This window comes from Lampetra fluviatilis, chromosome 44 (genome assembly GCF_964198595.1).
Source record: "Lampetra fluviatilis chromosome 44, kcLamFluv1.1, whole genome shotgun sequence".
NCBI classification, from domain to species: domain Eukaryota; kingdom Metazoa; phylum Chordata; class Hyperoartia; order Petromyzontiformes; family Petromyzontidae; genus Lampetra; species Lampetra fluviatilis.
Genome location: NC_136318.1, coordinates 3,450,913 through 3,468,598, shown reverse-complemented (window position 1 = coordinate 3,468,598; position 17,686 = coordinate 3,450,913). Strand labels below are relative to the sequence as shown.

Here is a 17,686-nt window from a genome sequence, read left to right as displayed (position 1 = left end):
TTGGTCAGAAGCCGTCCCTATGGTATGGTGAATCGGGCCGACTGCCCTGGGCCCCGTGCTTTGAGGGGGGGGGGGGGGTTACCCCGCGGTTTGACGTCAGTGTCAGATGTCATACTTCTGGTTTAGTTTGAAGGGGTCGGAGGGCCCATGGTGGGATTTGACCCAGGCCCAGAACCCCCCTATGGACGACCCTGGCCATGGTCAATCCGCTGCTGGGTATCGGGTACCTGATTGCGACCTCTGGGATGAAGCCATGTTGTAGGCGCGGGTGGGTTGGTTCTAGGAACTTGAATTGTGAGAAGAGACAAGACGTTGGGAAATGAGTGACAAACGGTGACTCACCAGTGACTCACGGCCTACCCATACCCGGCGGCACCAGGGTCGCGGCCGGGTACGGGTAGCCGGGTATCGGGTAGGGTACGGGTATCGGGTACCTGGTTGCGACCTCTGCTGCCGAGCGCCAGTGAGGACGACTCAGTCCACGCGGCGAGTGTGGCGTGCCACGTGCGTCGCGTGGCAAAGCGCGTTTACACTACTGAGCGTGCGTGAACGGAGGAGTCGGCGTGGAAGCGATGGTGGCGGTGGATCGTTACTCGCGCAACGGATTTGATTGGTACATTTTATATACTCTTAGTTCTTTCGGTAACGTCACGTAGGTAAAAAATGAAATAAAAATTTATAAAAATAAAACAATAATTTGATTAAATTTTGTACCTACGTGACTTTACCGAAAGAACTAAGAGTATGCATCCTTGCAGTCACGAAAGCTTCAAATCTAGACATTTTATATACACGTTCTTTTATTTTTAAAACAAAATATTTCACTTCAAAAATTCCTTGCGATGGAAACGTCTCGATTGTGGTGGTGGCGGCGGCGCGGGGTTCCGGGTAACGGACACGCGCCTATTTCTGCCTCTCTCCCGGCAACTCATTTCAGGCCGAGCGGGCCGAGGGGATTCCCAGGCGTAGCGTGGCTGCTTGCGTGGGGTCGGTGTCCGTGGGGGGGTCCCAGTGCCGGGGGGGGTCCCCCCCTCCCCGCCGCAAGGAGTAGACGGAGGGGCCCACGCGCACAATCTCTCCGCTGCCCAGACACTCGTCGCCATGGTAGAACACGGCGACACGGGGACACGTGATAGGGGGACATGGGGGACACGTGATAGATGGACAGAGGGGGACACGGGGACACGTGATAGGGGGACACGGGGAATGGGTTTATGGGGGGACAGGGGGACACGGGGAGACGTGATAGGGGGACAGAGGGGGACAGGGAGACACGAGGGACGGAAGGACGGGGGTATGGGGATAGGGGGCCACAGGGACACGGGGAGACTTGATAGGGGGACAGAGGGGGACAGGGAGACAAGGGTGACGGAAGGACGGGGGTATGGTTGATCGGGGGCCACGGGGACACGAGGATAGGGAGGCATGAAGACGGGGAGAGAGAGAATGGGATGGGGACCGTGAGACGGAGAAACACGCGGGAGACACGGGGAGGGCAGCGACGAGGAGGAGCGAGGCAGCCAACGTGAAGAGCACCTGTGACGTGAAGGGTTTACATGGGCATGCCAAGGTGTGTCTCCACGTGTCTCCACGTGTCTCCACGTGTCTCTACGTGTAGAGACACGTGTATAACTGTGTGTCCCCACGTGTCTCCGGGCGTCTACACGTGTCCCCTTGTGTCCTCCCGTATCCCTGCATATCCCCGCGTGTCTGTGCATGTCTGTGCGTGTTCCCGCGTGTCTGTGCGTGTGTCCGTGCGTGTGTCCGTGCATGTTCCCGCGTGTCTGTGCGTGTCCCTACATGTCCGTGCGTGTCCGTGCGTGTCCCCGGCGTGTCCGTGCGTGTCCGTGCGTGTGTCCGTGCGTGTGTGTGTCCGTGCGTGCGTGTGTCTGTGCGTGCCCCACCTGTCCGAGGGGCGGGGCGCGTACTGGCTGGGCGAACGCGACCCACACGGATCCGTCTGGCTCGAGCCTCAGGGAGCAGCGCTCTGCAGAGGTGGAGCCACAACGCGCGGGTCGGAGGCGGCCAGGAGCTGCCGTGGTGGTGGTGGTGGTTGTGATGGGGATAATGGGGGTGATGGTGATCGTGGTGGTGATGGGGGTGGTGGTAGTGATGGTAGTGATGGATGTGATGGATGTGATGGTGGTGATGGTGGTGGTGATGGTGGTGGTGATGGTGGTGATGGTGGTGATGGTGGTGATGGTGATGGTAGTGATGGTGGTGATGGTGGTGATGGTGGTGATGATGGTGGTGATGGTGATGATGGTGGTGGTGATGGTGGTGATGGTGGTGATGGTGGTAATGATGGTGGTGATGATGGTGGTGATGGTGGTGATGGTGGTAATGGTGGTGATGGTGGTGATGGTGGTGGTGATGGTGGTGGTGATGGTGGTGGTGGCCTGGGTATTTTGTACCATCGGGCACTCCACCCCCACAACTCCCAATCGGTGATAGGGCAGTTGTGGAGAGAGTGGAGAGTTTCCCATACCTGGGCAGTGTGCTTATGACCGGCTCCAGTTTATCAGCAGAGGTCTCACTCCGAATCAGTCGAGCGGCAATATCTTTTCATCGGTTGCGTAACGCTGTGTGGAAGCTACCTGGTCTGTCGCTCCGCACGAAGCTTCAGGTCTTCTCGGCCACGGTCATTCCCTCCCTTCTCTACGCTTGCGAAACGTGGACCCCCCTAGTGGAGCATCTTCGCCGGTTGGAAACATTTAGGCTGGCCTGCCTACGATCCATCCTGGGTTTAACCAGGCTGGATTGTGTGAGGAGCTCACAAGTCCTTGAAAGATCTGGGCAAAGTCCCATCAGTGAGCTCCTCCGGCAGGCAAGGCTGCGTTGGCTGGGTCATGTAGCCCGCATGCCCAGCCACCGCATGCCTAAACAGCTTTTGTTCGGCCGGATTGAGGGGGCTAAACGGGCGCGGCACGGGCTAGAGAAGAGATGGAGTGATGTGGTACAGGAGGACGTGGAGCTGAGTGGACTTGCCGATGACTGGTACCAGCGGTGTCAAGATCGGCCTCAGTGGAGGAGGCTCGTGAAGGACGCTACTGGGCAGTTGGAGGCAGTCGCCCTCCAACAACAACGGAGGGCGGAGGAGCGACGCTCACAACAACGAGCGGAGCGCCGGGTGGCTAAAGCACAGCAAGTTGGCACAGTAGGGGGCACAGGTGGTGGATCAGCCAGTCATCTCGGTCATCTCGGTCAGTCGACCCGTGGCACCTGGGTCTGCCCCGTGACCTCCTGCCAGCGGGCGTTCGACACTTCACGTGGCCTCAGGGTGCACATGGCCTGGCACAAGCGTCGTGGTGACGTCACCGCCACTTAGTGGCGAATGGCGGTTGTTGTTGATGGTGGTGGTGATGGTGGTAATGGTGGTGATGGTGGTGATGGTGGTGATGGTGGTGATGATGGTGGTGGTGATGGTGGTGGTGATGGTGGTAATGGTGGTGGTGATGGTGGTGATGGTGGTGATGATGGTGATGATGGTGGTGATGATGGTCATGATGGTGGTGATGGTGATGACGGTGGTGATAGTGGTGATGGTGATGGTGGTGATCCCTCACTGAGTGGCATCTGGTGGTGGAACCGAGCGAGCACCTCCATCCTCCCGCTCCTCGCGAGCTCCGTGGGGGGCGCCCCCCACATCCAGTGGACACGTCCTGCACCACCATCATCACCATCATCACCATCATCACCACCATCATGACCCCCACCACCACCATCATCACGCCGCCCTCCGTGCCCTTCACCGGCTCCCCTTTTCACGGTGAACACCGGCGACGATTATCTGAACCGGTTCTGAGCTACCCCTAGGTCGACTCGGCCTCAAATAAGTACCTGGCCAAGTGTGTAAAACATCGCCACTGGAGAGACAAAGGCGGCCAGGCGTGGTTGCTGCCCACCCGCCCCCCCCCCCCTCGTGCGCCGCGTCGGCCTTCGCAGGTGCTCGCTAGCGGCACTTTCCCCACCAGTCTGATGGGGCTACACGGGGGATCTTTGTCTTTGTACCTGTGCTCAGGGTGCTGCGCTGCAGTGCTGGGTGCTCATTGGACGGAGCCTGGGGAAGGGACGGAGAACCGCAGTGACAGCCATGAGGGTGCTGCGAGTGTCGCCATGAGGGTGACAAGGTGAGGGTGACGAGGTGAGGGTAGCGCAGTGATGGTGCGGTGAGGGTGACGCGGTGAGTGTGACGAGGTGTGACGAGGTGTGACGAGGTGAGTGTGACGAGGTGACGTCACCACGAGCACGTCGCCCGTGTCGACGTTCTTCTCCACCACGAACCACGCCGAGCGCAGCCCCCCGATCCGCGCGCGCTGCCCGACCGTCAGCAGGAACGCGCCTGCAGGGCCCCCCACACACACACAGTCACACACACACAACAAGAACCGCCATTCGCCACTAAGTGGCGGTGATGTCACCACGACGCTTGTGCCAGGCCATGTGCACCTTGAGGCCACGTGAAGTGTCGAACGCCCGCTGGCAGGAGGTCACGGGGCAGACCCAGCAGGTGCCACGGGTCGACTGACCGAGATGACCGAGATGACTGGCTGATGCACCACCTGTGCCCCCTACTGTACCAACTTGCTGTGCTTTAGCCACCCGGCGCTCCGCTCGTTGTTGTGAACGTCGCTCATACGCCCTCCGTTGTTGTTGGAGGGCGACTGCCTCCAACTGCCCAGTAGCGTCCTTCACGAGCCTCCTCCACTGAGGCCGATCTTGACACCGCTGGTACCAGTCATCGGCAAGTCCACTCAGCTCCACGTTCTCCTGTACCACATCACTCCATCTCTTCTCTAGCCCGTGCCGCGCCCGTTTAGCCCCCTCGATCCGGCTGAACAAAAGCTGTTTAGGCATGCGGTGGCTGGGCATGCGGGCTACATGACCCAGCCAACGCAGCCTTGCCTGCCGGAGGAGCTCACCGATGGGACTTTGCCCAGATCTTAGGCAGGCCAGCCTAAATGTTTCCAACCGGTGAAGATGCTCCATTAGGGGGGTCCACGTTTCGCAAGCGTAGAGAAGGGAGGGAATGACTGTGGCCGAGAAGACCTGAAGCTTCGTGCGGAGCGACAGACCAGGTAGCTTCCACACAGCGTTATGCAACCGATGAAAATATATTGCCGCTCGACTGATTCGGAGTGAGACCTCTGCTGTTAAACTGGAGCCGGTCATAAGCACACTGCCCAGGTATGGGAAACTCTCCACTCTCTCCACTACTGCCCCATCACACACACAGTCCCCCCCACACACACAGTGTGTTGTGTGTTTTGTGTATATGCTATCTGTGTTGTGTCTGTGTTGTGTGTTGTGTCTGTTGTGTCTGTGTTGTGTCTGTTGTGTGTGTTGTGTCTGTGTTGTGTATTGTGTCTGTGTTGTGTGTGTTGTGTCTGTGTTGTGTATATGCTGTCTGTGTTGTGTATATGCTGTCTGTGTTGTGTCTGTTGTGTGTGTTGTGTCTGTGTTGTATCTGTGTACATGCTGTGTTGTGTGTGTTGTATCTGTGTTGTGTCTGTGTACGTGCTGTGTTGTGTCTGTGTTGTATCTGCGTTGTGTCTGTGTTGTGTCCGCGCTGCTGTTGCCAGCGTGGCTCCGTGCACCTTTGTGTTGCCCCAAGACGCGACCGTCCTCCAGCGACACAAAGCTCCCCGGACGGGGCTCCAGGTACTGGCACCAACGGGAACGCACAGCGACATCGACACCCACGCACCCCCGCAACATCAACATCCTCCTCCTATCATCAACATCCTTCATCATCAGCATCCTCCTCAAATTATAACGCCGCACGGTATCCACTCATCGCTCTCGTAGAGACGACTCGGACAGAGAGAGGACGACTCAGAGAGAGAGAGAGAGAGGACGACTCCGAGAGAGAGAGGACGACTCAGAGAGAGAGAGGACGACTCATCGCTCTCGTAGAGACGACTAAGAGAGAGAGAGGACGACTCGGCTAGAGAGAGGACGACTCAGAGAGAGAGAGGACGACTCAGCTAGAGAGAGCGGACGACTCAGAGAGAGAGAGAGAGAGGACGACTGAGAGAGAGAGAGAGGACGACTCCGAGGCGGCAGGAGGAGGAACCACAGGGAGCAGGGAGGCCGCCGTGGCCACGCAGTGAGGAGGTGGAGCCGGCGCTACCAACAGGCGCCCAGAGCGCCGCAGGGTTTCGTGTTGTTGTTGTTGAACTTCTCTCGCGCCGTACGTAGCCCACCGTGCCACTCGGAGGCGCGGGAACCATGAAGAACGTGTCACTGGCCAATTCGTGACAGTTCGTACGCGGGGGCGGGGAGCGCAAGCGGCCGGACACCACTCACACGTACCGGGGGGGGGGGGGGGCACAACCCTCGGTCCCCTACGGATGGAAGACATGGAGATTGGCTACGCACAAAGTTGGACGCACGCACACACGCACGCACCCACGCACACGCACACACGCACCCACGCACACACGCACGCACCCACGCACACACGCACCCACGCACACACGCACGCACACACGCACACACGCACCCACGCACACACGCACCCACGCACGCACACACGCACCCACGCACGCACACACCCACGCACGCACGCACACACGCACACACCCACGCACGCACGTACGCACACACGCACACACCCACACACGCACACACCCACACACCCACGCACGCACGCACACACACACGCAGCGTGTTCGCCGGCGACCGGTCGCGGCCGCGCTCCACTCACCTCCAGCAGGAAGTTCTCGAACTTCCTCTTCCCGATGAAGCACATCCCGACGCTCTGCGGACGGAGACGGCGAGAGGCGGCGCCACGTCAGCGGCGCGGCACGGGCCGCGTCTCCACACGCGCACAATCTCAGATTTCTCCCGCACGGTGATCGCGCCGCAGCCCGACGCCCCCCCCACGCGGATCACCCCCCCCCCCCCGTCAGAGCGATGCGGCCGGCAGCACGCCGCCCCGGTGGCTTAACCCTCGAAGCCGACGTGCCGAGTTCGATCCGCGGCCGCACCTCTCTGCGCTGCAGGACGTGGTTGAGGCCGGCCTGGGCGGCCACTCGCCTGACGAGGGCCTTGGGCAGGCCGCCCACGGGGAAGAGCGCGTGGCGCAGGGCGCTCGCCGGCACCTGGCTGAGGAAGAAGGTCTGGTCCTTCGCGGGGTCCGCAGACACGAGCAACCGCACACCTACGTGGGCAGAGACGCACGTGGAGGGGAGAGACACGGGGAGGGGAGAGACACGGGGAGAGAGACACGGGGAGGAGAGAGACACGGGGAGGAGAGAGACACGGGGAGGAGAGAGACACGGGGAGAGAGACGCGGGGAGGGGAGAGACGCGGGGAGGGGAGAGACGCGGGGAGGGGAGAGACGCGGGGAGAGAGACACGGGGAGGGGAGAGACGCGGGGAGGGGAGACACGCGGGGAGGTGAGAGACGCGGGGAGGGGAGAGACACGGGGAGAGAGACACGGGGAGGGGAGAGACGCGGGGAGGGGAGAGACGCGGGGAGGGGAAAGACATGGGGAGGGGAGAGACACGGGGAGGGGAGAGACGCGGGGAGGGGAGAGACGCGGGGAGAGAGACACGGGGAGGGGAGAGACACGGGGAGGGGAGAGACGCGGGGAGGGGAGAGACGCGGGGAGGTGAGAGACGCGGGGAGGGGAGAGACGCAGGGAGGGGAGAGACGCGGGGAGAGAGACACGGGGAGGGGAGAGACGCGGGGAGGGGAGACACGCGGGGAGGTGAGAGACGCGGGGAGGGGAGAGACACGGGGAGAGAGACACGGGGAGGGGAGAGACGCGGGGAGGGGAGAGACGCGGGGAGGGGGAGAGACGCGGGGAGAGAGACGCGGGGAGGGGAGAGACGCGGGGAGGGGAGAGACGCGGGGAGAGAGACGCGGGGAGGGGAGAGACGCGGGGAGGGGAGAGACACGGGGAGGGGAAAGACACGGGGAGGGGAAAGACACGGGGAGGGGAGAGACACGGGGAGGGGAGAGACGCGGGGAGGGGAGAGACGCGGGGAGGGGAGAGACGCGGGGAGAGAGACACGGGGAGGGGAGAGACACGGGGAGGGGAGAGACGCGGGGAGGGGAGAGACGCGGGGAGGTGAGAGACACGGGGAGAGAGACACGGGGAGGGGAGAGACGCGGGGAGGGGAGAGACGCGGGGAGGGGAGAGACGCGGGGAGGGGAGAGACGCGGGGAGGGGAGAGACGCGGGGAGGGGAGAGACGCGGGGAGGGGAGAGACGCGGGGAGGTGAGAGACGCGGGGAGGGGAGAGACACGGGGAGAGAGACACGGGGAGGGGAGAGACGCGGGGAGGGGAGAGACGCGGGGAGGGGAGAGACGCGGGGAGGGGAGAGACGCGGGGAGGGGAGAGACGCGGGGAGGGGAGAGACGCGGGGAGGAGAGAGACACGGGGAGGGGAGAGACGCGGGGAGGGGAGAGACGCGGGGAGAGAGACACGGGGAGGGGAGAGACGCGGGGAGGGGAGAGACACGGGGAGGGGAAAGACACGGGGAGGGGAGAGACACGGGGAGGGGAGAAACGCGGGGAGAGAGACACGGGGAGGGGAGAGACGCGGGGAGGGGAGAGACGCGGGGAGGGGAGAGACACGGGGAGGGGAGAGACACGGGGAGGGGAGAGACGCGGGGAGGGGAGAGACGCGGGGAGGGGAGAGACGCGGGGAGGGGAGAGACACGGGGAGGGGAGAGAGACACGGGGAGAGAGACACGGGGAGGGGAGAGACACGGGGAGGGGAGAGAGACACGGGGAGGGGAGAGACACGGGGAGGGGAGAGACGCGGGGAGGGGAGAGACGCGGGGAGAGAGACACGGGGAGGGGAGAGACACGGGGAGGGGAGAGACGCGGGATGGGAGAGACATGGGGAAGTGAGAGACACGGGGAGGAGAGAGACACGGGGAGAGACACGGGGAGGGGAGAGACACGGGGAGGGGAGAGAGACACGGGGAGAGAGACACGGGGAGAGAGACACGGGGAGGGGAGAGACGCGGGGAGGGGAGAGACGCGGGGAGGGGAGAGACACGGGGAGGTGAGAGACACGGGGAGGAGAGAGACACGGGGAGCAGAGAGACACGGGGGAGAGAGAGACACGGGGGGGAGAGAGACACGGGGGGGAGAGAGTCACGGGGAGGGGAGAGACACGGGGAGGGGAGAGACACGGGGGGGAGAGAGACACGGGGAGGAGAGAGACACGGGGAGAGACACGGGAAGGGGAGAGACACGGGGAGAGAGACACGGGGAGGGGAGAGACGCGGGGAGGGGAGAGACGCGGGATGGGAGAGACACGTGGTGGGGAGAGACACGGGGAGGTGAGAGACACGGGGAAGTGAGAGACACGGGGAGAGAGAGACACGGGGAGGGGAGAGACACGGGGAGGTGAGAGACACGGGGAGAGAGACACGGGGAGGGGAGAGAGACACAGGGAGAGAGACACGGGGAGGGGAGAGACACGGGGAGGGGAGAGAGACACGGGGAGGTGAGAGACACGGGGAGGGGAGAGACACGGGTTGGGGAAAGTCTGAACTGTCTAGCTGTTGCCGTCCACGTGCCCGTCCGTCTGTGTGTGTGTGGGGTGACGGCGCTTGTGCCAGGCCACGTCCTCAAGCGCCGTGGCGACGTCACCGCCACTTAGTGGTGACGTCACCGCCACTTAGTGGTGACGTCACCGCCACTTAGTGGTGACGTCACCGCCACTTAGTGGCGAATAGCGGCTGCTGCTGCTGTTGTTGTTGTTGTTGTGGTGGGCTGAGACAGCGCACGAATCCGGCGTGTCGGCATTGGAGGTTCGAGAGCGTGCGCTCACCGTGTGGCGGGTCCCCGCCGGCGCAGTACGTCTGCCCCAGCACCGCCTCCTCCTGCAGCGAGGTGCGTGCGTAGTGGCCCGTCGCCACCGCGTCCGCGCCTGCAGCGCCCGCCCACGACCGTGACCAAACACAAGATCCCCCGTGGAGGCTCAACCGAGCGCTGGGGGCAAGTGCCGTCAGCGCGCGGCGCCGACGAGTGGCGGCACTGTGGCGCGCGGGGGGGTGGGCGGCCCAGCACCACGCCCGGCCGCCTTTGTCTCCCCGGTGGCGATGTTTACACACCGGGTACTCATTTGAGGCTGAGTCGACCTAGGAGAGGGCCCAGGACCGGTTCGGATAATCGACACCGGGTGTTGGCCGTGAGCGGGAATCGAACTCGGGTCGCTACACCCCCCGCTCCCCACCACAACCACCACAACCACCACAACCACCACCACCACAACCACCACCACCACAAACACCACCACAGATACAGCAACCGCTTCTACGGCAGCCACCCCAGCAACAATGCGGCGTTGCCTGTCACCTTCATCGCACGCTTAGAGACCCCTTTCATCGACTCTCTTCCCAAGCTCTTGACGTTGATAGTTGTCCTAATAACCTTGCTCAATGCAAGAACATGTGTTATGCTCTTATCTAATACAACTTTAATAATGTGGTGGTGGTCGTGGCGGTGGCAGTGGAGGTAGCAGTGTTGGTGGAGGAGGTGGTGGTGGTCGTGGTGGTTGGTGGTGGTGGTTGGTGGTTGGTGGTGGTCGTGGTGTTTGGTGGTGGTGGCGGTGGAGGTAGTGTTTGTGGTGGAGGAGATGGTGGAGGTGGTGGTGGTAGTGGTGGTGATGGTGGTAGTGGTGGTGGTAGTGGTGGTGGTAGTGGTGGTGGTAGTGGTGGTGGTAGTAAGTGGTGGTGGTGGTGGTGGAGGTCGTGATGGTGGCAGTGGAGATAGTGATCTTGGTGGAGATGGTGGTGGTGGAGATGGTGGTGGTGGCGGAGGTGGTGGTGGCGGAGGTGGTGGTGGCGGAGGTGGTGGTGGCGGTGATGGTGGTGGTGGTTGAGATGGTGGTGGTGGATGATCTCACCGAGTCGCTCCATTGCGAACTGCAGCAGGTGGTGGAACTTGATGTGCCGGTTGCACAGGATGTCCGGGTTGGGGGTCCTTCCTCCCTCGTAGCCTCTCAGCATCGCACTGCCACCGCACACACCGCACGCACCGCACGCACCGCACACACCGCACACACCGCACGAGCCATCATCACCGTCACCGTCATTCATCGATAGAACTGCCATCGCTACGACCATCGCGGTCATTCGCCATCATCACCACCGCCGTCTTCATGCGCATCAGCATTCTCAACCGCCGTCATCGCCCTCGTCCTTAACATCATCGAGTGGCATCACGGTTGTGGCAATTGCTGCCGTTGGCGGTTGTAGCTGCGGTGGTGGTCGCGGCGTTGGCGGTCGTTGTGGTGTTCGTCTCAGGGGTGGGGGGTGATAGTGAAAGCGGTCGTGGCGGTGACCTTGCCTGGTAGCTGTGGCTGTAACCACGGTGCCTGCGAGCGGATGGTCGTTGCGTGTTGGTGCGGTTTTTGCGGTGGCAGCGGCGGTGGTGGCGGTGATGGTGGCGGTGACGGTGGCGGTGATGGTAGCGGTGGCCGTGACGGTGGCGGTGACGGTGGTGACGACGGTGATGACGGTGGTGGCGGTGGCCGTGATGGTGGTGGTGACGGCGGTGGCCGTGACGGTGGCGGCGGTGGCCGTGACGGTGGCCGTGACGGTGGCGGTGACGGTGGCGGTGACGGTGGTGACGGTGGCGGCAGTGGCGGTGGTTGTGACGGTGGCTGTGACGGTGACGGTGGTGGTGACGGTGGCGGCGGTGGCGGCGGTGACGGTGGTAGTGACGGTGGCGGTGACGGTGGTGGTGACGGTGGCGGTGGTGGTGATGGTGACGGTGGCGGCAGTGGCGGTGACGGCGGCGGCAGTGGCGGTGATGGTGGCCGTGGCGGCAGTGGCGGTGGTGATGACGGTGGCGGCAGTGATGGTGACGGCGGCGGCAGTAGCGGTGATGGTGGCCGTGGCGGCAGTGGCGGTGGCGGCGGTGATGGTGGCCGTGGTGGTGGCGGTGGCCGTGGTGGTGTCGGGCCCCACCTGAACACGTCGTGCCAGTACTCCTTGACGAAGCTGACCTCCCGGAAGGGCACGTCGAGCTGGTCGCACACGCGGCGTGCGTCGTCACGGTCACGGTCCCCGGAGCAAGGCCCAGACGCCTCCTCGTCCGCATGCTCCCAGTTCCTCATGAACACCCCGGTCACGCGGTGACCTGGAACACGGGGAACAGGTGTTGGTTGGTTGTTGTTGTTTTTTAACGGTTTTACTTCACTTCAAGTTCAAGTTCATTTATTAGGTATAGCCCTGTGAGCCATTCGGCTCTTGAATCGGGTGCAACCGCAACAAACAAAAAACAAAAACATGAACAAGAAAACATCTCATAGTGACTAAGTGCAAACAGAAAATCCAAGAAAAGACAGCAAAATATTGCAGAAAAAGCACCGTACACCAACACTGTGTGCAAAAATCCCAGTGGGATTCAAGTCAAACAACAACAACCACAAGACAACTTAGATTAAGGCCATCAGTCTAACTCTGTACTACAACAAACATGGCCAAACCAAAAAACTTGAAAGCAGTGTCGTGGTCAAATCTTGTAATCAAAAGTTAGTCTTCTTCCTGTTGCCCAATCAATTCCAAATGTCGCACACGTACTCGGATCCGGTGACAATGCATGCCTGTATTAAAATCGGCATCAATTAATCAACTAATTGCCTCCTTTCAAGCAAAATTGTTTTTTGTATGGACGGCTTATTAATTATATATTTTGTGGAGGAGAAAAACGCCGCGGTCCCTAAACTATGGAATCCGCTCGCCCAAGAAGCAGGCGCCACGTGTCTCTCGTCATCAAGATGTCAACAACTTCCCCTCGTACAATCGAGTTATTTACTTTTTAGTGCACTTTAAAATGAAGCCGTTGTTTTTTTTTACTTTTAAAAATGAGTTTATTTTAATGAAACTCTCATCGGGGCCCACCCCCTCCCCTCCCGTGCAGTCCCCCTCTCTCGCCGGACACTCTGCCTCCTCCCCCGTGGACCACGTTCAAGAAGGGCCATTGCTCGAAACGTCGCCCCTTTCCCTCGTAGGCACACCACGCAGTGCTGTAGTTCTTCACGAGTGTGCACAGCCGCTGTGTGTGGGTGCCAACGGGACCGTACCTGTGCATCATCGCCACGCGCTAGTGACGGCACAACTCTTGATATTGACACCAAAGACAAAGATGCCCCCCCACCGTGTAGCCTGTAACAGGCTGTAGGGGCAAGTGCTGTTAGCGAGCACCTATGAAGGCCGACACGGAACACGAGCGGGTGGGTGGGTGGCCAGCACCACGCCCGGCCGCCTTTGTCTCCCCAGTGGTGTACGGCTCAGAGAGAGGGCGACTCGGTGACCATACTTCACCACGCTGGTCACCACTCACAGTGACCATACTTCACCACGCTGGTCACCACTCACAGTGACCATACTTCACCACGCCGGTCACGACTCACAGTGACCATACTTCACCACGCCGGTCACGACTCACAGTGACCATACTTCACCACGCCGGTCACGACTCACAGTGACCATACTTCACCACGCTGGTCACCACTCACAATGACCATACTTCACCACGCTGGTCACCACTCACAGTGACCATACTTCACCACGCCGGTCACGACTCACAGTGACCATACTTCACCACGCCGGTCACGACTCACAGTGACCATACTTCACCACGCCGGTCACGACTCACAGTGACCATACTTCACCATGCTGGTCAACGCTCACAGTGACCATACTTCACCACGCCGGTCACCACTCACAGTGACCATACTTCACCACGCTGGTCACGACTCACAGTGACCATACTTCACCACGCCGGTCACCACTCACAGTGACCATACTTCACCACGCCGGTCACGACTCACAGTGACCATACTTCACCACGCTGGTCAACGCTCACAGTGACCATACTTCACGCCGGTCACCACTCACAGTGACCATACTTCACCACGCTGGTCACGACTCACAGTGACCATACTTCACCACGCCGGTCAACGCTCACAGTGACCATACTTCACCACGCCGGTCACGACTCACAGTGACCATACTTCACCACGCTGGTCAACGCTCACAGTGACCATACTTCACCACGCCGGTCACCACTCACAGTGACCATACTTCACCACGCCGGTCACCACTCACAGTGACCATACTTCACCACGCCGGTCACGACTCACAGTGACCATACTTCACCACGCCGGTCACCGCTCACAATGACCATACTTCACCACGCCGGTCATGACTCACAGTGACCATACTTCACCACGCTGGTCAACACTCACAGTGACCATACTTCACCACGCCGGTCAACACTCACAGTGACCATACTTCACCACGCTGGTCAACACTCACAGTGACCATACTTCACCACGCCGGTCACCACTCACGGTGACCATACTTCACCACGCCGGTCACGACTCACAGTGACCATACTTCACCACGCCGGTCAACACTCACAGTGACCATACTTCACCACGCCGGTCACCACTCACAGTGACCATACTTCACCACGCCGGTCACCACTCACAGTGACCATACTTCACCACGCCGGTCACCACTCACAGTGACCATACTTCACCACGCCGGTCAACACTCACAGTGACCATACTTCACCACGCCGGTCACCACTCACAGTGACCATACTTCACCACGCCGGTCACCACACACAGTGACCATACTTCACCACGCTGGTCAACGCTCACAGTGACCATACTTCACCACGCTGGTCACCACTCACAGTGACCATACTTCACCACGCCGGTCAACGCTCACAGTGACCATACTTCACCACGCCGGTCACCACTCACAATGACCATACTTCACCACGCCGGTCAACGCTCACAGTGACCATACTTCACCACGCCGGTCAACGCTCACAGTGACCATACTTCACCACGCCGGTCACCACTCACAGTGACCATACTTCACCACGCCGGTCACCACACACAGTGACCATACTTCACGCCGGTCAACGCTCACAGTGACCATACTTCACCACGCCGGTCTCACCGCGTCTCTTCATGAGCAGGGCTGCCACTGCGCTGTCCACCCCCCCAGACACCGCCACGGCCACGTGTCGGGTCGACCCCATGGCAGCGGCGAGCCGCGATTACTCCAACTCACTCGGGGTAACTACACCAGGAGGGGTAACTACACAGCAGAGAGGGGTAACTACACAGCAGTTAGAGGGGTAACTACACATCTGAGAGTGGTAACTACACAAGAGTGGGGTAACTCCACCAGGGGTGGTGGGGTAACTACCATAGGTGGGACAAAGTCATTGTTATGCAAGTCCAAGTCGAGTCGCAAGTCATCAAATTCATGACTCGAGTCTGACTCGAGTCCAAGTCACATGACTCGAGTCCACACCTCTGGTAACTACACAGGAGGGGTAACTACACAGGACGAGAGAGAGTTTGGGGTAACCTTGGCACGCGCGCTTTGGATTTCCCAGCGCGCATCGGCGCCGTCCCCTCCTCCCATTGGTCCGCGTCACGAGCGGGGGCCACGCGGGCGCAGCCCCTGCAAGTGCCGCCTCCAAACCACGTGGCCGCCCTCGCCCCGCCCTCGCCCCGCCCTCGCCCCGCCCTCGCCCCGCCCTCGCCCCGCCTTCGCCCCGCCCTCGCCCCGCCCTCGCCCCGCCCTCGCCCCGCCCCGCCCTCGCCCCGGCTTCGCCCCGCCCTCGCCCCGCCCTCCACGACAACGACCAGCAACAAACAGCACTCTTTTCGATTTAAAGCTTTCGTGACTGCAGGGATTCATCTTCTTGGTTCTTTCGGTAAAGTCACGTAGAAAGGAAGTAATACAAGAATAAAAATATATTATTTTATTATGTTTTATTTTTATTATTTTATTACTTCCCTTCTACGTGACTTTACCGAAAGAACCAAGAAGATGAAACAGCACTCTTGTGTTGGAGGAGAGAGAGGGGGAGATGGTGAAAGCAGCGTGGTGAGCCGGTGTGGATGTGTGGCCGCTACCAGCGGTGTCAAGATCGGCCTCTGTGTGGAGGAGGAGGCTCGTGAAGGACGCTGCTGATGGGCAGTGCCAGGCTAGGTGCACCGTGACGCTTCTGGGCAGTTGGAGGCAGTCGCCCTCCAACAGCAACGGAGGGCGGAGGAGCGACGCTCACAACAACGAGCGGAGCACAGCAAGTTGGCACAGTAGGGGGCACAGGTGGTGCATCAGCCAGTCATCTCGGTCATCTCGGTCAGTCGACCCGTGGCACCTGGGTCTGCCCCGTGACCTCCTGCCAGCGGGCGTTCGACACTTCACGTGGCCTCAAGGTGCACATGGCCTGGCACAAGCGTCGTGGTGACGTCACCGCCACTTAGTGGCGAATGGCGGTTGTTGTTGTTGTGGTCTGGTAGCGCGCTGTGCTGCGAACCCGGCCACCTGAGTTCGATTCTCGCTCACGGCCAAAGGCGCCGTCCATAAATGACGTCACGCGATTTTGGACGATTTTTGACCCCTCGTCACACGGCAACGGAGGCGGCAGGAGGCTGGGGAAAGTGATCAAGTGCCGTGCCGGGAGGTCGAATGAAAACGTTGTAATTGTAACTAAGAGTGACCCAAATTTCGATTGAAATCTTTCGTGACTGCAGGGATTCATCTTCTTGGTTCTTTCGGTAAAGTCGCGTAGAAGGGAGATAATAAAATAATAAAAATAAAACATAATAAAATAATACAATTCTCACGACGTTTCGGCCACAACGCTAGCAGCCGTCCTCAGGTGAAGAACAGGTCTGACGCGGTCTTTCCGACAGACCTGTTCTTCACCTGAGGACGGCTGCTTGCGTTGTGGCCGAAACGTCGTGAGAATTGTATTATTAATTGTATTATTTTATTATGTTTTGTTTTATTATTTTATTATCTCCCTTCTACATGACTTTACCGAAAGAACCAAGAAGATAGAAGTGACCCCGTGTGTCATCGGCTCCAAACGTCGGTGCGTTCCCACCGGGAGTTTCCATCGCTCCCAAAGATCACACCTCTCTATGCAAGGGATTCAAAATAAATATTTTTATTTATTTACACCGCATTATACCATAGAATCATTTCCCAAAATACCCAATTCCCCCCGCCCTCCAAATCATATTATTCACCCCACATATACCCACACTTTGCCCCGACCGCATACATTTCATTCGGTCAAACACAGAGGCATAGATTGTTACAAATAGAAATTTGCCCGAAAAAACATAAACAAAAACCACGTGGCCTGTAGTTGACACGAGGTGATCCGTTTCTAGATACCCCACCGAGGTAGCAGCGAAAAATTATAGAGAAAACAAAAACAATAGGGTAACAATAGGGTTATTTCAAATCCCCGATGCATGCCCCACCCATCTCAACACTCTACAACCCTCAAGACTCTCCTCTCAAATTTCGATTTAAAGCTTTCGTGACTGCAGGGATTCATCTTCTTGGTTCTTTCGGTAAAGTCACGTAGAATGCAAACAATAAAAATAATAAAATAAAAATACTTATTTTATTATGTTTTATTTTATTATTTTTATTGTTTCCATTCTACGTGACTTTACCGAAACAACCAAGAAGATGACTCTCCTCTCAGACACGTCAGTCGGCCATTTGAGGTGCATTAAGAAATCAGCGGGGTATCTCTAAATGGATCACTCACATGTTAAGAATTCCAGAACACCGAGCACGTGATCAAGTCTCCGCCACGCTGGCCAACCTGCAGTAACCAGCGCGGTGAAGTATGGCCAAAATAACCCCCC

The 17,686-nt window shown here is 59.5% G+C and overlaps 1 protein-coding gene across 3 annotated transcripts; it reads right to left on the bottom strand.

The window, feature by feature from the left end:
* Positions 1-782: 782 nt before the first annotated feature.
* TRMU (tRNA mitochondrial 2-thiouridylase) lies at positions 783-15,482 on the bottom strand. Of its 3 annotated transcripts, XM_078876457.1 has the most exons (12): positions 14,955-15,225; positions 11,943-12,114; positions 10,877-10,983; positions 9,800-9,898; positions 6,993-7,165; positions 6,710-6,763; positions 5,598-5,664; positions 4,242-4,342; positions 4,012-4,060; positions 3,567-3,662; positions 1,905-1,987; positions 783-1,119 (listed from the first exon to the last, which is right to left on the bottom strand). In XM_078876457.1, exons 1-12 carry the CDS (start codon positions 15,034-15,036, stop codon positions 934-936), a joined length of 1,269 nt encoding a protein of 422 aa, XP_078732583.1. In that variant the 5' UTR covers positions 15,037-15,225; the 3' UTR covers positions 783-933. The 3 variants fall into 3 exon arrangements, with proteins under 3 accessions (XP_078732583.1, XP_078732582.1, XP_078732581.1); XM_078876456.1 differs by lacking the exons at positions 783-1,119; positions 1,905-1,987; positions 3,567-3,662; positions 4,012-4,060; positions 4,242-4,342 and adding an exon at positions 15,372-15,482 and having other exon boundaries at positions 4,366-5,664; positions 14,955-15,095; XM_078876455.1 differs by lacking the exons at positions 783-1,119; positions 1,905-1,987; positions 3,567-3,662; positions 4,012-4,060; positions 4,242-4,342 and having other exon boundaries at positions 4,366-5,664; positions 14,955-15,339.
* Between the last annotated feature and the right edge of the window lie 2,204 nt (positions 15,483-17,686).